Raw genomic sequence first — 23169 nt, 5'->3', positions numbered from 1 at the left:
GGAGGATCTGTTTCTCACTTTTCCAGCTTTTAAAGGCTTCCTGCACCCTTCTACCATCTTCAAAGCCAGCAGCCTCACATCCTCAAATCACTCTGACTCTGACCTCTTCATCTGCCTCCCTTTTCACTATAAAGAACCCTTATGATTATATTAGATCCACTTGGATAATCCAGGATAATTTCTTTAAGGTCAGATGGTTAGCAACCTTAATTCTATCTGCAACCTTAAATAAATGCTTGTCATATAACATAACATATTCACATGTTCCAGAGATTGGGACAGGCATATTTTTTTGAGAGCCATTATTCTACCTTATACTGTAGTATACTACAGTATATCTGAAACAAGTTGGGTACATGAATCTACCTCAAATGTAAATTTGATAAGATCTAAATAAAGATCACATATATTTGATAAAAACTTGGAATGTAAATCTGATATGCTATAAGTGGATTCCAAAGATTTGATATAAAAGATGTAAACTATTTCATTAATAATTTTATATTGATTACTTGTTGAAATGCTGATTTTTGGACATATTGGGTTATCCAGTATAAATAAATAAAATATGTTGTTAAAATAAAAGACAACCCAATAGAAAAATGGGTAAAGGGTGTTAACAAGGAATTAATAGAAGAAATATAAATGGTCAATAAATATGTCATAAGATTCTCAATTTATAAAGGACACTCAGTACTTAATGACCATGCAATGGGAAGAGCATGCAGAAATGGGCATTCTCATACACTTTTGATGAAACATAATTCGACAAAGACTTTTTGAAAGCAATTTCACCATGTCTAAAACAATTTTAAAATAAAATGTCCTGTAACCTTACACTCTGGGAGGGAGTGGTGGGAATGGTGAAGGAGCTTTCATGTTTTGCCCTGTGATGTTTGCATCAATATAAAATTTAAATAATGTTAAAGTTGAAAAGGAAGGTGGTCAGCTAATTCATGCAGCACTGCCCATGTCTGACTCACGGGCTGCTGCCATCTGACTACCATCATACTCTCCGACCTCATGTGTCGGGGCCAGGCCAGCCTGCACAGTGTTTCTGCTGCCCGGAATGCCCATCCATCATTTTCAGGAAACAAAGAGTGATTTTCTCTCTCTCTTCGCAAGGATTTAGGGTGACAGTCCCGTCAGGTTTCCTTGGACTGAAATAAAGTGGCAAGCACTTTCCAGGTCCTCTGATCAGGGTCTGCACACATCCCTGCCTGCAGAGAGCCCCTGCCCACATCAGGAGACTGCCATAGCTCATTTTGCAAAGAACGATCCGTCTTGGGAACAGCTGCCAGAACACCGGATGGTCTGGAAGCCTCAGCTAGGTCCAGAGGAATAAATGAGATTAACAAAGCAACAGCGACAATGATTTCTACAATGTCTCTAGTCAGATGTCTCACACCCAGAACTCACCCAAATCGTAAAAAGATAAGCACCCATTACATAATAAATCCGAGATCCTGTAAGACCGTCATGGAAACCTCGCAGGTTTTAGCATCAGACAGATTTAGTTTCAATCCTGACACCACTGCTTAGTGATAGTAAACTTCAGGACAAGTTTAGCCTCAGTTTCTCTCTCTGTTAAATGGTGTAGTGGCATCTCCCTCACAGATCTCTGAGAATTAAGCGGGATCAAGTGAGCAGAGGGTGTGGAATGGAGCTGGGCTGTAGCAGGTACCTAGGATGGCAGCACCCTAATAAAGGGCAGTGCTGCAGAGGTTTTGTGTGAGCTCATGACTGGGGGTCAGGGTCAGACAGGTCCTCCACCACCAACACCTGTACAACCTGGGTGAACCTCCATTTCCCCCTCTGCAATGTGGAGGTGTTTTGAGGATTTCCCCAGGTTTAGTGCCCAGTGAGAGTACATGCTGTTGCTGTGATCATGCATTATTATAGGGCCAAAGAGTAGACTCTGTGCATGAACATTTTATAGGAGTGGGAATAGATAGAAACCTTAGAATTATTATAGGGTTTGTAATTACTATGACATTGCGGCTTAGGTAGAACACAGACAGGTGTGTTCCAGCCTGTTCCACCAGGCTGAGGCCTGGTTTCTTTATTTGTAAAAATGAAAATATTTGTCCCAGATTTGTCACTGGGCCATCTGAGATAGTGCTGTATATGCACTAAGGGCCTATATAAATATGAATTATTATCATAATTGTGACTTCAAAACTCATTTTGGTCACTGTATCATCTGTTTGGTCTGTTTGTAGAAACAATCTCCCCGCTCCTAATAGTACCATTGCTTGTGCCATGAAATAAGGTGTGAAACAGACTTCAGGAGTCCCAGCATGGTGAAGGCAGGGCCCTGCTTCCTAATGTGTGATGACAGTCCACGGGGACCTCCTGCAGGTCTCGGATGTCTGTAATCCTCCTATTGGCCTACCTTTGGAGTTTGCGATAGTTTGAGGTCTTTGCAGTCTGAATTCAGCTCTTTTCAACCTGATTAAACACTGGCTCTCTGGGAAGCCTTCATTTTTCACCTTGTCTAGGAGACTGCCTGAAGAAACAACTTCTGCAGTGCTTCTTACCGAGTCTCCTGATAAAATCCTCCACAGGCAGCATCTTGGAAAACTGCAGGCATGTTTTAGAAAGCAATCACTCAGGGTTCCTTATCTCTGCTAACTCTGATTGGGGCCTCAGATCAATCTTAAAAACCTTTATCCACCTGACACCCAAGGAACTGAACCTCTCTGAGTTGTACATAAATAATACAGATCAGAATGAAGTTCGGTGCCAAGGAGGGAAGCATCCTCCCTGCTTCCTTATCACACAAGCCTGTAGCCATGCCCCATGACTGTCCAGAACACAGATTTAAAAAGGATTGTAAAAATTGGAGACAAATGAGTTCTTAGTAGAGGAACGTTCCCTCCCTAAGGAGTTGAGATACATCATTTGTCCAGCTTCTTTCCTTGCTGATGACTTTGTCTTGAAGCTTCTTCCAACAGATTCCACAGTGACGCTGCCACCTGTTGAATGTGTGAACTCCAAATGCTCTTGTTATGATCCACAGGTCTGCAGTCAGCAGATCGGCCCTGGGAATGCCCTGCTTCTTCACTGTGTCCTGAGGCTATCTGTGGTCCTCTTCAGCACATGCGGTGTGCCACAGGGACAGTGTGTTGAGGTCAGCACCATGTTCTGCAGAGAGCAGGGGCTTTGAAGTCAGAACACCGGCTCCCTGCACCTTCCCGATCCTTTCCAACTGGCCACAGCCCCTAAAGCCCTTACTCCCAGGGCTGTACAGCCCAGGCCCTGAGCCTGTGGAAGTCCAGCTGGGAGCCATGAATGAGCCCAGGGCCTGGGGCCTGAGACCTGGGATAGACTTGCAGCCTAAGCTGGAAACCCTGGTGGAGCCTTCAAGAACCTTCAGCTCTCAAAGTTCACAGCCTCTTCCAAACCCCAGGGAGTGCCCTTTTCAAGGTGAGTGGGTCCTCTTTGAAAATTCCTGGTTGCTCTGTGGCTAGTTCCACGGTAAGCCAGGACCTTGCACTAGACTCCGTGCCGAACAGCGTGCCCCTGACTTGCCCTGAGTCACTCCTGGGGTCTTCCCCTTCAGGTAGCCTCATCTCACTGGATTCCTGAGCCCTGCAGAAGACCCTGCAGTTGAGGCTGCACTACTGGTCCTCACCCAGTGGCCTTGGGCTCTGCCTCTCTCAGTCCTGTCATTCATGTGAACATTCTAATGCCTGAGACCATGCTCATGGGAATGAGATGCCATGCCACGTTGGGAAGAGTCACTAGTACTAGTGTCCCGGCCTTAGTGGCAGCCCGGGGCTGGGTGCTGAGTAGTGCCACAGGGATGCAGCAGGATTCATGTGGAAGTGACCAGTGAACAGAATGCTTACCCAAGGGAGCTCCTGAATCCTCTAGTGTTTAGCTTGCCCCGGGAGAAGGGAGGAGAGGCCAAGGTGCACGTGATTTTACAACACATTTGGGACAGACCGTTAGTGTCACCACATCTCCACAGGCTGCTCTCTGAGTGTCCTTTGTGCTTAGGTTGGGGGCATGTGATGGGGTTCTGGCCAGTGGGATTGGGCAGGAGAGACAGCATCTGCTTCCAGGCCTGGTCCTTTAAAAACTGCCAATGACCTCCAGTCCTCTCTCCTACCTCTCCCGCTAAGTCAACCTTGGTGACCACAGAGACAGACGAGGCCAACATCTGGCCCCACCAGGGACATTACTGCAGCGAGACGTAAACTTTTATTGTGTTTAGCTGCTGGGATCTCGAGGACATTTAACATTGTTCATTTTACTAATTAGATGTTATTTTGAGAAAATAAGTGTTAGAGAATTTTGTCCTGAGCTGATCACCTAGCCACATGAACAAAGAAGTTATAAAATCATAGCACTAATTAAACATATTTCCATGCTGGTAAATCAGTTTAACTAATAATGATGATTTCCTTGCTCCTTGGATTGGATGTTGGGAAGGAAAAAGACAGGAGAGGTCAGGCTCATCTACTTTTACTCTGGGGGCCTTGGGCCGATGGGAACTGTCTTACTCTGATGGTTAGAAGCACTGAGCATGGCACGTCTAGGTTCTGGCTCAAGCTGTGATGGCCGTGTAATATTTGTTTCCTGCCTGACCTTTTGGACTGGGGCATTGGAGGGAACCCAGAAAAGACTGATCTAGATCACTGTCCAAGAGAGGTTGTGGACCCCAAGCCCTGGGCAGCATGAGATCCCGGGAGTGTGCAAATGACCCTGTTTCCTCCTTGGCTTGCTGGACCATAAGGTAGGCCTCTTTGCCCCCTGAAATACCTGGTGTTCCATATGGAGGGGCTAAGGGGGAAACTCAGATGAGCTGAATCCCTCTGGCTGCCCATGGCGTTTGGTGGCTGCATCAGACACTGCAGTCGAGGCAGGTGTGTTCACAGAGAACCAGCCCTCAGAGGGCACGTGCTCTCAGCCTCTCCAGAAGGGAGTGACCATCCACTTTTTAGTATTTTCTCTGATCTGGGACTCAGGTGGATATGGGTGTTGACTGCTGCACCACTGTGATGCTCACCCTCCCCCCTGCTCTTTAGAGCCTGCCGGCTGGCTGTGAAACAGCCTCTCCTGTTCCTCCAGAATTGGGAGCTCTTGGTAGGTGCTGCCTGGCCCCCGCCCCAACCAGGAGGAGCCCATGGGGACACAGGGCCTCTCCACTGCCTGGGTTGGCTGCACTGAACCACCGGCCTGCTCTTCCATGCCATGGTCCCTGCCATGTTTTCCAGGGTTGCACAGTGTTTCTGGCCTTCTCTGTCCACGATGAACAGACCCAGCTGCTCAGACTGGGAGCACTGGTGCTGTCCCAAGTATCATCCCGAGCCTAAGAGCACACTCTTGGAAGATTTTTTTCTGCTCAAAATACACCTTTGGGACATGTTGATGCTGGGGCCAGGGCCCCTCCTTGGAGTGGGTGGGGCCCTCCTTTGGCTGAAAATGGTTTGATTCTGTCTTATTTCTGGGAGACCCTGAAACTAGTGCCATGCTCTGGGGTATATGGTGTCTCTGTGAGAGAGGCTGCCATGCTGCTTAGTTGAGCACAGGTTAGTCTGAGTAACATGGTATAGACACTTTTGCATTGACCTGCCCTGGCTGTGCCAGGCTGATCTGAGCCAACTACTGCCAAGGGGCACTGGCTGCATTTTACTGAGGAAGGCACACCTCATTCCTGTCTTTAGCAAAGGCCACAGTCCATTTGTGAAATGTACTCATCATCCTCGGCAGCCCTTCCAAACCACCTCCATTATTCTGATCAGCTGGAACTCAGTATTCCACCAGTGCATTAAGGAGCTAGAATCCTCCAAACACAATGAAACATAAGTTATGCTCTTCTGAACAATGAATAAAATATGTTTCCCATGCTGCCTCAATGTTACTTGATTCATTTTTCTGCCTTGCAATTGATAAAACTCATAATTTAACTATCAGTTTTCTACCTATTACTGTAAATTAACTGGGTTGCAATGAAAGCCAAAGGATTGCTCTATTATAAGTGGGAGACCTTTAAGTGCTGTAAACTAATATCTGTGCTGACTTAAATTAGCAGACCCTGAGAGAAGCTCATTACTACCGGCAACACTGGAGGAAACACAAAAGTCATTTTCAGAAGGTGAAGATTCGTCTTGTAGGCAATATAGCTCTGGGCGCAAAACAATTTGGGGGCAACCAAGACACTGTCACTTGTGATTTATTTGGTCTTGAGGTGTCATCAGGCTTCTTCTAACTTGATTTCCTTTTCCTAGAACAGTGGCAGAATTTCGCTATCCATACATGAGTCCCCAGATATTGCTGATGCTGTCATTTCAGGGCCCTGCTCTCAGAACCCTGCAGGATGGTATAAAATAAACCTTAGAACGTATTTTTGCATGATTACTTAAATCTTGTGTTTTTCTTTGATATGCAGAAAAAATGGTTTTAACTGAATATTGTTTGAAATTTGTTTAAGACACAGCTGCTACTGCCAATTTCAATTTAGTAAATAAATTTATATTTGATTTAAAATGACTTGAATAGAATTTTCATTTTGATATGTTTAATAGTGGGGAATTACGGTTCTAAAATAGCTTCAAAAATATAGCATCCCTTTAAAGAAGCCACAAAGTCTCATTGTTGAACCTAAATAAATGATACCCCTCTCTCTTTTTATGACTCCAATGAGTAAATCTTCACAGAAGAAGCATTTCAAATTGTCCCCCAGGACATTTTAAAAAAGAAAATATTTGTTGTTTAATTTTTCTTCTGCAGCACTAATGAGAGTGGAAAGCTCAGTTCCTAATTAACTCAGGGTGCTCTCTAACGTGCTGCGGAAGACACTTTTCAATAATCGCTGGCTTATCCTGGGGCAGACAGGGGCTGTGGGATGCATCAGAGCCTGTCTTTTATGCCCAGGTTTGTTTTTTCTGAGAGCAGATAGATAGACTGAAATTTGCTGTGGCAAGATCTACGGGAGCAGCTTGGGAGGTAATTAGTTGCTTGTTCTTTTGTGGACAGAGGAGGTAGGAAGTAGGGAGGAGGGAGTGAAGTCAGACTCTTCAGGGCTTCTCAGAAGATCAGGGGCAAATTCACCAAGAGCAATGAGATCCATGAGTGACCCTATCTTCAAGGGCCCCTGGCATCAAGGTCTGCATCTGTCAGCTCTCTTACCACCAACTGTGTCTCCCCAGAGACCTTCTCCTGGCTCAACAGTGGAGTCAGGGTTCCAAACGCTGTGCACAAAATGGCCACTGAGGACTGCCAGGGGCGCCCACAGCGGGACTTCTGGGAAACTGCCCTGCTCGGGCCAGACCCCCAGAGCATGCCTATTCTTTGGCCTCATTTTTGACTCACCTAGGGTGGAACTTCTGAAAACTGCTAGGGTTTGGCTGAATGTAGTTCTTGTTCCTCCATTCCTCTTTGCCTTAGAAGGTCTCGGATAAACTTTGAATTTTGGAGTTGAGAGGGCTCTTGGAGATCATCTCTGGCCAACTTGCTACCCAGGGGTCAGCTTTTCTCCAAGCCACTTAGCCTAGTGATAGTCTGGCCTCTACTTGTCCAGAACCAGGGACTGGAGCCTGCTACCACCTAGTAGTCCACTCCAGAATGAAGTGTGGAATGGAGTGTAGAAGACAAATAGGGGAGTCTGTCCATTTGTCTTCTGGTCTTGTTCATATGAGGATTCAGAGCTTTATATACTGCCCCTTGGCAAGATTTCTTTTCTCCAGATGACTTATTCAGTTATTCCTCATATGGACAGGAGTTTGGACTCCTCTCCAGCCTTGCTGCCCTGTTCTTGAAAATATAGTGACTTGAGGGGACCATCACTCTCCAGAAGTGACCTGCTCTGACCATGGAAAAGTTCGGTCGGTGGGGCTTCCCCTTCCTTGTTCTAATTTCTATGTATCAAAGCCACCTGCTGGACGTGGTGGCTCACGCCTGTAATCCCAGCACTTTGGGAGGCCGATGCGGGCGGATCATGAGGTTAGGAGATCAAGATCATCCTGGCTAACACGGTGAAACCCCATCTCTACCAAAAAATACAAAAAAAAAAAAAATTAGTCGGGCGTGTTGGCTGGCGCCTGTAAGTCCCAGCTCCTCGGGAGGCTGAGGCAGGAGAACGGTGTGAACCCGGGAGGCGGAGCTTGCAGTGAGCCGAGGGAGCCACTGCACTCCAGCCTGGGCGACAGAGCAAAACTCTGTCTCAAAAAAAAAAAAAAGAAAAGAAAATTGCCTAACCTCCTTGTGCCTCAGTTTCCTTATTGGGACAGTGGTGATAGTACTCATTCCTAAATTATTTCAATAATCTGCTGCTGTGTAAGAAAACTCCAAAACTTATTGCCTACAAAACATTGATCCATTATGTGTCATGATACCGTGAAAGGGATCAGTGGGTGGTTCTTCTGCTCCATATAGCATGGTCCAGAGTCACTGACACAGTTGCATTCGGCAGCTGAGCTGGGTTAGAAAGTCCAGGAAGGAAGGCCTCACTCATTCATCTAAGCCGTGTGTTTTTTTCTTGTCCACGCTTCTTCATCATTCTGTGGTCCATTCAAGCATTCTTACAGCATGGTGGCAGATTTTCAGAGCAAAGCAGAAACTTGCTTGGCTTCTTAGGGATGAGAACTAGAATTAAATCCTAAGGCCCCCATCTGACCGAATAAATACACTCTTGGCCAAGGGGAACCTAGAGAAACCTTAAAAACTGAGTTCCTGGCCATGATAGGAGGTCAAACATGCCTTGCTACATCCTTCTTCAGTTTAGACACAATATCTGACCAGCAGTAATGTTACAGTAGTGATCATATGACTGAATTCATGGCAATAAGATACCAAGTTATAAATAAGACCCAAGGCCATTCCAACCAAAAGTTAAATCACATACCCCTACACTTAAAGAATAAACCATGTTCTAAGTGTCACAGGTTTTTCTTTTTCTCTAGCAGTTCAACAGGCACTGGCCCCAAGAAACAAGTGCTAAAACAATTGTAGTTCACCATTAGACCTTGACTAACTGATCCCCAACCCCTGGTCCACAAGTTGCAACTGTAGCTTTGATTGGATGAGAGATGGATGTCAGTAATTTTCGCCTGATAAAAGACCACCAACCATGGGCTGGCTCTGACCAGTTAACAGGAGGCTGCACACGGAGTGCCTTCATGTCCCTGCTTCACCTATTGCTGTATAAGGCCTACCTGCAATGCATTTAAATGTTAAATCTCTGCTCCAGAGTGAATGTGGTCACATGTAATATGGGTGTTCAGTAGGCATGCATCAGGACCCTCTTTGTGAATATTCATAGCTCCTCCTGTAACCCTGCTTAGCTAATCTGTTCAGCATAAATTCCTGCCTTACCATCTATTCCCTCAAAGTGCCTGCCTTTTGGGGTCTACCAGAGGCTATGCTTCCTCGCCTGCAGATGGTCAGCCTGCAGGTTGCAACCCTTTATGAAAAATAAGATCTCCTTTCCAAATTCATAAATTGTGTGATTTTTAAGTTAACAGAGACCAAACCTGGAAATGGCACAGCATCACTTCTGTCTTATTCTGTTTGTCAAATAGTCACAAAGACAGCTCAGATTCAAGGGGAAGGGAAATAGACTCTGCTTGTTGGGAGAAGGGGCAGGAATGAGTGGTAACAATCTTTGGGATTCTCTACCATGTGTCTTGCGGGGTTGCTGTGAGAATTAAAGCAAGTTAATACATGCAAAACACTTACAACAAAGCCTGGTTCATCAGATATATAAAAGTTAGCTTTTATTTAGATTCAAACTGTTGATCAAACTCATAAAGTAAGGCAGAGACGAGGTTGGAGCCATGTTGCCTGCCCCTAGACTTCACTGTTTGATTGTGTTGAATGATTTGCTAAACCTTCACTGGGTAAAGTTCCACCCAGGGGAGAAGGCCATCACTAGGGTATTTCCTGAATGGTTGAGCTAGCTCTTATCGTAGTCCTATAAGGTAGGTGTGGTTATTCTCAACTTACAAGGAGGAAACTGAGGCTCAGAGAGTGAAATATCTTTTCTAGTTACCAGCTAGAACCATCCTGGTTACTCACCAGAAATCTGCCATTTTTCTCTATCATGCAAGATCCTGTAATATGACATGCTAAAATTTAGACACCAGGTATTCATGGCAGACCTACCACCCACTAGTCTGGACTCCTAATCAAGAAAGGGAGTGAGAACTCTCTGAGAGGCTGGTCTCAGGGAGCCCTGCATGCTCAGGCAATCATTGTTTTCTAGGTCTGCAACTTCCTTTTTATATTTCATATTAGATGCCTTTGCATGCTTCTTGAAGGTCTTTCATTTCAGAACCCATTCTAAGAATTATAACAGTCTTATCTCTGAGCGTTTAGGCAGCATTGACAACACTATCAACCACAGCAACTTCCATTTGTCCAATGCTTAGTGAAACCACAGCCTCAAAGGACCACACCAAAAGTAGGAATAAAAGGGCTTCAATGATCTTCCCAAATCTATAACTAGTAGGTGGTATAAACAGGACTTGAAGCCAGGTATTCTGGTTCCAAATAGTATGGTTTTTTTTTTTTTTTTTTTTTTTTTTGAGACAGAGTTTGGCTCTGTAGCCCAGGCTGGAGTGCAGTGGCACGATCTCGGCTCACTGCAAGCTCCACCTCCCGGGTTCACGCCATTCTCCTGCCTCAGCCTCCCAAGTAGCTGGGACTACAGGAGCACACCACCATGCCTGGCCAATTTTTTTGTATTTTTTAGTAGAGACGGGGTTTCACCGTGTTAGCCTGGATGGTCTCGATCTCCTGACCTCGTGATCCGCCCGCCTTGGCCTCCCAAAGTGCTGGGATTACAGGCGTGAGCCACCGCGCCCAGCCATATTATGGTTTTTACCATTATAGTATAAAAGCTTTCATTCTACCTTCTTGAGCCCTACATTCTTCACCAGTACAATGGAAATTGATTGTGCCTGGCCTTGTAGAGATGCTATGTGAATGTTTATTGAACAAGTGGTTATTGAGCTTCTACTCAATGTCAGGCATTGTTCTGGATACTGAGACACAGAAATAAACAAGATAGACAAAAACTTGACCTTGGGCTTACAATCTAATAGGAAAGGCAGTCAATAAGCTCTTTGCCAATCCTCAGGCACTTTACAAAAACAATAAAGTATTTTTCCATTGAGGATCTAATACAAATCTGGGCCACACTATGCACTCATTCATTTCATTTATTTTTCTTCATTCATTCATTCATTCATTCATTCAATTATTCATGTAAGCATCCAATATTACTGGGTACCAATTATGTGTCAAGTACTGCTAGGTGATGGGAAAAGAGAAATAATAAGACAGATTGAAACCCTACCTGAATGAGGTTTATGATCTAGAATGGAGAACAGACATTAAATTGAGGAAGTGTTATAAATAACAAGAGCAATATCAAAGCAGTAATATAATAATAGTAATGACATCCTCTTGGCTGGTTGAGTAACAATTTACAACTTAAGAAGGATGCACAGTTAGGGTTTGCTAAATCAACTTGAGCTGGGTGGAAGTTATGAGGTCTAGAAGTGAAGGGCATCTGATACAGGGGCAGTCCTGTGAGCTGTGAGCACAAGATGAGCTCTGACACCTGATGGCATCTTCATCACACCCCCAGGTGGTGCTGAGATGAGGGCCATGGAAGATAGAGCCTGCCAAAGGTGTGAGGTTTTCTGGGCAGACATTAATGGCACAGCAGGGGGTTGTCCTAGCAGTCTCACTGAACTTGTGTCAGCCTTCAGGTGCTATCTGAGAGCGAGTACCTATTAGTCTTGGCCTGATGTCAGCCCTTCAGTTCTGTCATTTGAGAAATGGAGACAACCCAGGCATCTACTCCAGGTCAAGGACTCAGGAAGGAGTTTGGCTCTGTGTCTCCACCCAAATCTCATGTTGAATTGTAATCCCCAGTGTTGAAGGTGGGGCCTGGCGGGAGGTGATTGGATCATGGGAGCGGTTTCTCTAGTGGTTTAGCACCATCTTCTCAGTGCTGTCCTCAAAATAGAGAGTGAGTTCTCATGAGATCTGGTGGTTTAAAAGTGTGTGTGGCACCTCCCTGCTCTCTCTTTTGCTCCTGCTCTGGCCATGTTACATGACTCCCTGTTCACCTTCTGCCATGATTGTAAGTTTCCTGAGGCCTCCTCAGAAGCGGAGTAGAGGTCAGCATCATGCTTCCTGTACAGCCTGCAGAACTATCAGCCAATTAAACCTCTTAAAAAAAATCATACAGTCTCAGGTATTTCTTTATAGCAATGGGAGAATGGACTAACACAGAGTTCATGAAAGCAACATTTTGTTTTTTGTTTTTGTTTTTGACGTACAAGTTTGCTAAACAATGGGCTAGGAAATGAGAAGATTTCCTGCAGGCTGAAATATTCCTGTGACCTTCAAGCTATGGGATAGGATGACCTCTCTTTCTTCCCCTGAGGTTTCCTCTTTCTTAAAGATTTCTGGTTTCTGACTGTCCAATATTAATGTTCCACTCCTAGAAGTGCATGTGCTTTGCCATCCATCTTGTCTTCCTCTCCCCTAGTCCCAAGCTTTTACTCAATTACATCAAACTTTAAATCAATCTCCTATGGCTCCTTATTGCTGAGCTTCCCTCAATTATTCTCCTGGAAAAAAAAAAAAAACCCAGCATACAACAGAAACCCAGCCTACTCTCAAAGTGATTTTTAAATTGCCTCTTCTAGAATATAACGTTGCATCAACCATGGCAGGTGGGTGGGCGGGGGAAGTGTGGATTCCAAACTCCGCCTGCCATGCTCCCTCCCCTGCTTCTTCCAAGGCCCCCAGCCCTTGTTCCAGCATGGTGAAGATTTTCTTGGCCTCAGCTGATATTAGAACAAGAGCCCCATCTAAGTGGCCTTTCTGCTTCCAGTCTGTTCCTGGCCAGCCCCTATCTGTGCTGCTGCAGGATGACTCTCCTCTTGGGGCTCTGATGGCCAAGTCTTAGCAACCCACAACTTTCACCGACCCCTATCGTAGCCCATGGAGTGAGGAACTAGATCCTGGGTGTGGCAGTGAAGCCCCTCTACAAGTGTCCTCTGGTCCCACATCTGCGTTTTGTGTTCCCACCTGTAGGATGAGCATCCTATGCCGTACGCTTCAGAGACTATGGGCTCCCCACTGGGTGTGGGCTGCCAGACACACAGCATCCATGAACCTTTCACCTCATCCCTAGGTTCATTCTGAACACATCTTCCAAGATCCTCCAATATGCCAGGGCCTCTTCAGAGGCCAGTGTGGGGCTCAGTGGCCCTTTCTAGAAGAGGAAGCCCTTCACCTGGCCTCCCGCTTCTCCTGGTCATCCAAAGAATCCTCTAGGACTGTGACCCTGCTGCATTTCTTTCTTTTTTTGGTTTTAGTTTTTTCCTTTCTTGTTTAAATTTTTAAAATACTTTAAAATACAGACTTACATGAAGATAATCTCAACGTGAGAAATTACAATAACACAGAAAAAAATGCAAGCTGACTCTGTCACCAGCTCACTCCCCTGCCCTATATCCCTGCCCCGTGGCTCTGATTTGTCTTATTCATATTCTCAAAATCTCAAAAATAAATTATTTCCGTCTTATTTCACTTTTTTTTTTTTACAATGAAAGTTATACTTGCACATAATTTGAAGAATCAAGAGTTCTACACGGCTTATCACGAGGCAGCAAATTCTTCCTCTGCCATTGCCTGAATCTGTCACCATGTTCTATGCTCTCAGATGAGGTTTCTTATCATTTTTTAAAGATATTTATTTCTAATTAGTATGCTTATGTTACTCTTTTTTGATTTTACATTTTAGTCATTGTCTATGGATTTCCTAGCATGTGTGGTGAGACTTTGTTTTCTGCCCCTTCTCCACCCACATCACCCCCGCACCCACCGCCACCCGACCACACGCCTTCCCAAACCTCTACGGTAATTTTGGTTATCTCAGTTAGTATTTAGTGTTTATACTCCCATCCTGGGGAATTTATTTCAAGCATTTCTCTAAAGACTCCTTTCCCTTCATTTCTCTCTTCTCTCTTCCTAAAACTCCGTCTATTTGGACGTTGGGTTGTCTCCCTTATTGTCCTCTTCTTCCTAGGAGTGTCAAGTTTTCATCAGACCTTCTTTGGAGTTTTTTATTCATAATATCTTATTTCTGACTTCTGGGGATGGGTTCCACCTCTGACTCTTCCGTATTTACAGATTCTCTCTGAGGATATTACAGTAGCTTTGTATAACAATTTTCCTCCCCCTGCACACTATCTGCTGCCTGCAACTTGCTTTTTATTTTCTTCCTGTTTTTGTCTCGTTTCCTCAAATGAGAGTCTTTCCTCGAATGTCTGCTGCACTAGGCCTATCACTCCCACTTGGGAATGGTTCTCTAGGAGCTGACTGTGTGGTGTCTGAGGACAGGGAGGGCATACACAGGGAGGTCCACCTCAACCATTTTACTGGAGAACCTCTGGAGAAAGTTACTGGAGAAAATTCATCAGTTTCCTTCCTGGGGGCTACTACTGACTGCTGGAGCTTGGGAACCAAATGTGGATGGAGACTGGGGGCTAAGCAACTGGTCTGCACATTGATGTTCACCCGACCTTCCTGTTCTCTAAGATACTCCACCAAGAACAGGGCCAGAGTCCCCAGTCTGAAGGACTCCCTCTTATGCTCAGAGAATACAACTCCAGCCTTACAGCTGAGTGGGGGCAGGCAGTCACCTCCTGGCACTGGATTGTTCAGAAAATCTGAGATATAACTGCTTTTTTTTGGTATTTCTTTTTGGAGACGGAGTCTTGCTCTGTTGCCCAGACTGAAGTGCAGTGGCGCAATCTCGTGTCAACCTCCACCTCCCACGTTCAAGCAATTCTCCTGCCTCAGCTTCCTGAGTAGCTATGATTACAGGCATGTGCCAGCATGCCCAGCTAATTTTTGTGTTTTTAGTAGAAACAGGGTTTCACCATATTGGTCAGGCTGGTCTCGAACTCCTGACCTCAAGTGATCTGCCTGCCTTGGCCTCCCAAAGTGCTGGGATTAGAGGCATGAGCCACTGCGCCCGGCCCTAACTGCTTTTTTCTAAGTTAACCTTCACCCAGTGCTCCTGTCCTAAGCTCCTTTTTTGCCCTCATTTCCAGAGATGTCTAGTCCTACCAAGCCCCAAGTCTTTGAGGAGTTTTGTTTTGCAAACCAGACAGCTTCCGTGCTCTCCTTTGTGCTGGCTTGGGATTTAGCTGTCTTGGATCAGCTGAATAGATCAGCAGCCTCTCCCTCATCTGTTTTCCTGCATCCAGAACGCTGTCTCCCCTCATGTTCTTTCCATCTAGTTGTGCTCGTGCCTTTAAAAACATCCCTTTAGTGCTGTATCTTGAAGTCTTGTGATGCAGAGAAGCCAAATGTGACTTTTAAATGTCACCCTTAACTGGAAGTTTGAATTTGAGTTTTGGTTTTCTCATTAACTCCAGAGGTATTACGCAGTATGTATGTGTGTGTGTGTGTGTGTGTGTGTGTGTGTGATCCTTGCTCTCTCATGCCTGCACACTCTCCTCAATGTCATTTTGTTATTAACTTGTCTTTTTTGCTTTAGCATTATTGACAGTGAATGGATCTCTGATTTCATTTTTTTGAAAAAGTTTTTTTTTTTTAAGGGAAAACAATGAGGGTTCTTTGTTTATGTCTTCCTCAAAGCTGTGTCATTAGGAGCAGTAAAGTTCACAGCTGCTTTCTTTTCTCAGTAGGTTATCTATATTGGGAACTCTATCTCTCTGTTCCCCTTTTTTCTTAGCATCTTGAATTCTACTTTATTTGATGTCACTAAATGTGCTTTCTTTTTGCTCACATTTACTTTCTTACCTTTTTTTTTTATTCTTTTGCTTTTTAATCTTTTTGTTTATTCCTCTCTCTTTATTAGACCCAGTTCACACTTTCTATTTTAAGGGATAGATGAATCTAACCTATTCACGTTTATTATGAGAAACAAAATGTTTGTACCTTCTTTTGCTCTCTTATTTATTTGTTTTTTACTTGTCTTTCTTTCTTTCTTTTTTTTTTCCTTTCCCCCATTTTGTCCCATTTGCTCAATTGATCACATTTAATTTTTTACTTTTTTTTTGGTCTTAGGTTTTGGGAGTTATACTTTCCATGTCTATTCTGTTCCATTTCTATACAAAGCCAAGAAACCCACAACAAATAAAGGACCAAGATAACTAGACTTAAAGTGAGTTCCCAACAGTGGAAATAGACCAGGCTGATCAACAAAGAATGTGGCAGGAGTTTTCATGACTCAACATTCCAAGCACAAGCTAAAATCACTAAGGTTTAAAAAACCTGGAAGCCTTTACTTGTGAAACTGTGGGATCTGTCTGCTGGAAACCCTCAGGGACAGGTGCTGGGAAAAGCTGGAGGAACAAGGGCGCACTTTCAGGCTCTGCTGTGACATGCCTTTGCCTGATCTTTCCATCTGAGCTTGCACAAGCTGCTTCCTCTTTCTCCGTCTTGAACTGTCTTGTCTGTATGCTCTCTGTCCTCTGCTGACCCTCCTGCCAGCAAGATGGGGAGAGGGGAAGAGATAGGGCTTTGGAGAGAGAACAAGGAATGTGGGCTGGGAGTGATTCTCCTCCTGTGTTGTGAGCTCTGCGCAGCATCAAGTGTGGCTGGATATCCCTCTTCCCGACAGTTACATCTGCTGGTGCAGCCCGTCCTACAGGGGCGTGCTGACCGCCTGGGCCCCCTGTCACTGAGAACAGTGAGCAGAGCATATTTTTCCAGGAACCAGATATTGAGAATTAGTCTATTACGTGCAGTTCATGCAATTAAACAGAAATTTGTGAGGCTATTTTGCCGGCAGCTGTGCAAGTTTGAGATCATACTGATAAGCTGAATGAATCAAAATTGACCGACATTTGCCTTGAGATTGGGAACCTGGGCAGTGGGGTGCCATAGAAGCCAGGCTTTGTTGGGGGAAATGGGGAGAAGTTTTAATGTCCCAAGAGGCATTGGGAGTGAGTGCCAGCCAGACCCAGAAAGGTCACAAGAGCTCTGAGGGCAAATGCTGGCACCTGCTGGGAGACACTGACCCCTCTCATGATCCAGCGTGCTCCCTGACAATAAATGCCCTGGTCCAGTTTGGATTGGGCTTGAGGGCTGCTCTTGTGTGCAGGCTGTTGACTGTGGATGTCCATGCCTCCGTTTTATTAGTTGCTTCCACCAGAGGATGCGGAGGTCTGGAAAACGTGGCAGGGGAGGGAGAGGAGTGTCTGGCTCAGAAATTTCAGGAGAGAGAAGTTCCTTATGGAGCTAGTTGATGGGTGAGGGCTCCCAGGGCCACCTCAAGGCTCACTATAAGGAATACGTGGGGACGCCTGTGGCAGAGGAGGCTCTGTCCATGTGTGGCCTGGGTGGCCTCAGGGTCATGAGAACCCAGGCTCTCCCAGCATCACAAATCCTGCTCCCAGGAGGCAGTGCTGTGGGCCCGGCCAGGAGGAGGGTGACAGTAAGGCTCCAGGCAGGGCTCTGAAAGGCTGGGGGCAACTCTGGCAACTCTGTTCACAGTAATCAGAGTGACAGGTCACCAACAGGTCAGCCAGGAAAGCCAAGACACTGTTGAAGGGCCAAGGCTGGTCTACAAAACTGGGAGGCCAGAAGGAAATGACTGTGGGGAACCAGAAGCATGGTGCCCAGCCTAGGGGTGAGCCTGGGGGGCAGTTGGGGGCCAGGTGAGGGCAGGGCTGGGTGGGCTTGTGGGCTCAGATTTGAGTATTCAGTGTGTTAGGATTTGTACCCAGTTATGTGTATGTTATACAATTTAACCCCAGCTCATCCCTGTGATGGAGGTAATATTGTCTCCATTTTACAATTGATACAAGCTAAAGTTAAAAAAAAAAAAAATGGACCCCCTCCAAGCCATTGTAAACAAATGTGAACCTGAAACAGCCAATCCTTCAAGATGAGTCCCCAGGGGCTAACTGGGCCTAAATTTAAAATAGGGCCAAGTGGACATTGGATGACTAGGGATCACACACGTACTCTGCCTTCCCCTAAAGACCAGACTCCTGTTTAACTTTGGGACTTTCAGAGCTCACCTGAACCAGCCAATCAGAGTTCACCTGAACCAACCAATCAGAACTCACCTTCCAGTGCTCGGCTGTATCAATCCTCAGAACTAAATGAGTCTGAATTCTTCATTTGCATAAACAGAGCTGATTGGGAACCTGGGCTGGCATGTTTGCTATAAAACCCTCCCTTATGTTTTCTGGAACACACCTTCACCTTTTACAGGGAAGCTGCGTGTCCCCAGTTTGCAAACTGTTCACTGGAATAAAGTCTCTTTCCTCCATGTTCCATTTCAGAAAACTTTTGTTCACACTGCACAGCTGGCATGCTAGGTCTCGTTCAGATCTAGCTGATTCCAGAGTTCCTATCCGGCTCACTTAACTGCTCAGAGTTCTCCTTTCTCATTCAGTCAAGAAGGCTGGACAACATAGGGGTTTTCTGAATCCACCTTCATGATTTTTGTCATACTCATGTTTCATCTGTGCTATTATTTGTGTAAAAGTTTTCCTGAAGCAGTCTTCTAATTAATTTATTTTTATTGTGGTAATGTATGTGTAACACAAAGTCTACTACTTGAACCACCTTTAAGTATATAGGTAAGTGCCATTAAGCGCATTCACGTTGCTGTGAAACACTTTTTGGTTTTAATGTCAATACACAGTATTTTAGAAAGGAAAACTGGTATCTCTACCACAAGTGGGAACCAGAATTACTTTCCATAGAGGTAGCTATTGGAATGAACAGAATGAAGGCAGAAAGTTATTCATGAGCAGCCAGTTCCTGTTGCACTGAAGGCTCTAAGTAAGATGAGGCCTGTTCCCCTTTCACCCCCACGCCCCCATATTTTGTTTAAAAGGAGGATCCAAGTGTTTGAGAAGTGTCAAAGGTAGGCTCACAGGGTTGACACTTCATCCTTGACATGCTCAGAAGAACTGAAAGAGGAGAGAAAGGGACATTTTCTCATGCCCAGCTCCCCCTTCACTCCTTGCCCATCCCAGAGTCCCCTCTCTGCCCCCACACTGTGGGGATGGCTGGGATGTGAACCAGGCCCCTTCCCAGCAAGATTCTGTGACCTGTGACCCCAAACAAGGGGATCTGCCAACTCTGACTTGGACCCGTGACTAGGAGCAGCTTTTGGGACAAGTCCTTTAAGGTTCATTCCCATTTTCTGCCCAAGAGATACCCTTTCTCTCTCTGAAACCCATCACAGGGACTGGATTGCCCAAGTGCTTCTGGCTCAAGTGTCTTGGATGGCAGTACACAGAGTATCTTATTACGACGTTTGCATGGGCTGCTGTGTGACGAGGCTACACTGTGGTGGGTGGGGCTACTAGCTGCTCTGAGGGAGTAAACTTAGTGCAATTTGGATAGAAAGGCAGACACTTAAAGCACCTGCTTAAAATGTAGGTCTCACAGTTCTAGACACAGAAACCCTATGTGGGATAGGCACAAGGGCTTCAGAGTGAGCCAGGTTCCAGTTTGAGGCTAGATGTGTCTGGTGATCCATTTTCCTGCAAGATAGAAGTAATGAAATGTGTGCATGTACATCTTTCTTGGAAGCCTGAAGGGGCCAAAAAGACATGGAAGAGTTGTTTTCTTAAGTTGGGCAGGGACGTTCTCTATCAACATTTTAAGGAAACATTTTCATTGCAGAAGTTGTGGACATGTTCCAGTAAAACAGCCTGTGATACCAGGAACATGGGGGATAAGAATGAAAATTACTTTGGAAATCCTGGCAAAACATCACTGTGATGGAGTCAGTGACTCTGTGCCTTCCTCCCTTCTCCTGGGCGTGGTCTTCCCTCTTGTGGAGCCCTGCTGTGATGCCCACGGCAGACCGCACATGCACTTCTCACCTGGGGCTTGATCTCATCTTTGTCCTTGTAGTAGAAAAGCTGATCCCCACGCAGCACAAACCAGCGCTGCTGCCAGTTCTTCATGATGCTCCTCTGCTTCTTCAGCCAGCCCGCCTTCAGCACGGGGCCCAGCCTGTGAGGGCATGGCGTCCGCCCGGGGCTCCGGCTCTGCTCCCCCATCACCAGGCTCTTGGAGCGGGCTGAAAGCCAAGGACACACACAGTGAGCATGAAGGCAGCGTGCCTGCTATCAGTCCTGCCCCCATCCCAGTGTCCTAGCTGCCTCGTGACTGAAGCATGGGAGCCCAGGCCAGCAGGATGTGAGCAGCTGGGCCTACTTCCCCTTGGCATTGAAGGGGCATGGGTTGGAGCATCTGTTCAGCAGCCCGCAGTGATCCCCCTGGGGTAGGGGTACAGCCTGCCCACCTGGTTAGTTTCTGCTCTGTCCCTGGGATCCTGGGTTCTTCATTCCTCTAGGTTTGTTCATCCATGCATCCATGTATCCATCCATGCATCCATCCATGAATCCATGGATTCATCCATCCACTCGTTCATTTGTTCAATGATTAATTTATTCATTCAGCCATTGTTTATTGATTTCTTACTATGTGCACAGAACCGTTCCAGTTTTCCAGGGGACAAAGTAGTGAAATGAAAAACAGATGAACATCTGTATCCTCCTGGAGCTCACAGTCTAGCAGGATTCTTGTTGCTCAGGTCCAGAGGGAGCTGGCCCCACCCAGATCTGGCTTCTGCTTAGTCCCTCTCCTGTGGAGGCATCAGACCCCCCAAAGCCTTTGTATTTGTTCTCTGGGACCATCCCAAAGTGGGACCTCTGCTTCAGCTGTTTGCTGTGGCTTGTTGGTGGCTGACTGGGAGGGCAGAGGGGCCAGCACTCCTACCCCAGAGCTTCTGAGCACCCGTGAGCCCTGCAGGTCCTTCTGGTTGATGGTGCTGAGCCACACCCTGCCAAGGTTGGTGCTGCCCTTCACAAGGACGACTGAATTCTTGTCCCCTCTGCCCCTACCCCTTCCCCTTCTGTCCCCCTCCTTCACTCTCCCCTGTCCCCAGGGAAGCTCCTCTCCTCTCTCTGGCCAGTATCAAGGCCATTGCCACAGTGATCAGTAGGAGGGGCCATCTTGAACTCTGGAGAAATAATTCTGACTTCAAATGTAATCACACCTGTAATTCTTAGACCATGGATCCTAACTTGTGATTGGAAAGCGCAGTGCCTGTGACCTACAGTTCTTGCACTGTATCTGTGATTCTGTGTATGTGTGTGTGTAAGCTCTTCCCACTACACTAGTGACTGCAGTTCTCTAAGCCTGGCCTACTTCTGCCCACATGTTCCCACTAGCCTGGACTTTTCTTCCATCCCTCTCCCATCCATACCCTGGCATTAGCCACATGGTGAGCTTCTACACATCCTTCAAGAGCCAACTCAAAGGACACATCCTCCATGGAGCCTTCCTTCTGAATCTCCTACAAATAGTCACTCCCTCCCCTAGCAGGACAGGTGGCCCATGGCTGGTGATTATCTGTGTGATTGCTTTTCTGCCACTCTGAACTGAAGGGTGGGGACTGGAGGAGATGATGTCTTACCTAGTTCTACATGCATGTCCTCATCACTGTGGGGGGCAGGGAGTAGACATAAGTCATGGTGGTCAAATATCACTGGATACTTAGGGTCATCCTTATTGTTAGGTATTTTTTGTATCTTAACATTACATTAAATATTACATAGCACTCAGGCAGTGTCTGAGGACACATTATAGCCTGGTGTGTTGGGAGAAAAGCTGAGTGTTGGGAGAGAAGCTGAGGCAGGGCTTGCAACATGTCCAGGGTCCAGGGTCTAAAACCCCTTGTGGCCTTTGCAATATGTCTAGACTTGCTGGCTCCTTGCTTCTAGCACTCCCATTATCTCAAGTAGCCATATGTTTCAAAGAAAATGCTAAACCATCACAGTTGTAGCTCATTCACTTGATATACTGCTTCCTTTCAACCCCCACCTCCTTACCACCTGTTTCTTTGTTTGATCAGCAATAAATAGTGTGGGCTCCCAGAGTTCTGGGCCTTCACAGCCTCTATACTAGCGTTGGCCCCCTGGTCCCACTTTCTCTCTCAACTTGTCTTTTCTCATTCCTTTGACTCTGCCGGACTTTGTAGCCCCCACGGCCTGGTGTTGAGTCCAGTCACCCCAACACTGGTGTTCACACCTTCACCTCAAGTGTCATACAGCCTGGGGTATAATACTGAATCCATCACTTTTACATGGGCGCCTGCTCTGGAAGGGGTTGGCTCATGGACAACAGCGGCATTCATGAGAGGCCTCATCTCTTCTCTCTGGCACCCAAGTAGCTGTGATAGATCTATGGGTACCACTAGCCAGCCTGGTGTCAGACCGTCTACGTCCTCACCCACTCTGCCTTGATTCCCTGTTGCCATCCCTCTGCTGCTGGAGAGGTTAGGGTTGAATGCTCTAGCCTTGCCTTGGCTGTGTTTTGGCCCAGAGAGGAAGTGGGTTGTTTGCATGCTTGCTCCTGCCCACTGAAGCTGGATTGGTGATTCCTCAGGACAGTGTTTTTTTTCCAGAGACTAAAGGGAAGGCAATTCAGGGAGCTGAATGTGGATCACATGGCCCAGGCCTTTCAAGGAAAACAGCCCCCTCTGAAGCCCAACAGTGCCCTGAACCTGGGCTTGAGCTTCACCTTATCTGTGTTTCAGAATGATCAGCACTTTTGTTCCCTCCCCTCTGTGGGGTTGATCCCCACGCTTGTTCATGTGGATTTAGAGTGTGCTTCCCTCCTTTATTTCTATGACTGGTTACTATCCCTGCAAATGGACACACCACACATTGCCTTTAGATTTTCACATTGATGGGTATTGGCATTCTCCTCAATGTGAGGTATTTAATTAAAAAGATGTTGGAACCCAACAGAAGAAATACAGGCTTTGGACTAAGGCTTGGTTTGCATCACTGCCAGCTCTATGAACCCTCTGTGCCTCAGTTTTCCAGTCAGAAAACTGGGCCCATATGAGATGACAACACCTCACCCAGCAGGACAAGCTGGCAAAGGGGAGACACCATAACTGCAGAGTGCTTAGATGTACGGGTGCCTAGCAACGGGTTACTATGGTGATGAGGATTAGGATAATGGAGATGGTGCAGTGGATGTCTCCATGCAGAATTTGTGTCCTAAAGCTGGGCTCCCAGCAGCGAGGTCACAGAGCAGAGAATGGACCGCTCTCTGGCCCCTGGCCCTTTAAATGCCACTACACACTGCCTTCTAGAGATGGCGTGTGGCTAT

General features: G+C 46.2%; 1 protein-coding gene across 8 annotated transcripts in view; it reads right to left on the bottom strand.

Annotated features, from left to right (window-relative positions):
* Positions 1-23169, bottom strand: part of ARHGAP22 (Rho GTPase activating protein 22) — a 209421-nt gene that overhangs the window by 118820 nt on the left and 67432 nt on the right. For 6 of the 8 annotated variants that reach the window (XR_003121249.1, XM_025397719.1, XM_025397716.1 and 3 more), the window contains one exon: positions 19863-20062. Coding sequence is in view for 7 of the 8 variants with exons in the window: in XM_025397719.1 (XP_025253504.1) it covers positions 19863-20062 (200 nt within the window). In the remaining variant the exon portion in view is untranslated. Of the gene's footprint in view, positions 1-12257; positions 12597-19862; positions 20063-23169 lie in introns of those variants that run through there. The other 2 variants (XM_025397724.1, XM_025397725.1) reach the window with 1 other exon arrangement.

The sequence above is a fragment of the Theropithecus gelada genome, chromosome 9, assembly GCF_003255815.1.
Source record: "Theropithecus gelada isolate Dixy chromosome 9, Tgel_1.0, whole genome shotgun sequence".
Lineage (NCBI taxonomy): Eukaryota > Metazoa > Chordata > Mammalia > Primates > Cercopithecidae > Theropithecus > Theropithecus gelada.
This window is presented reverse-complemented; position numbering and strand designations above follow the sequence as displayed.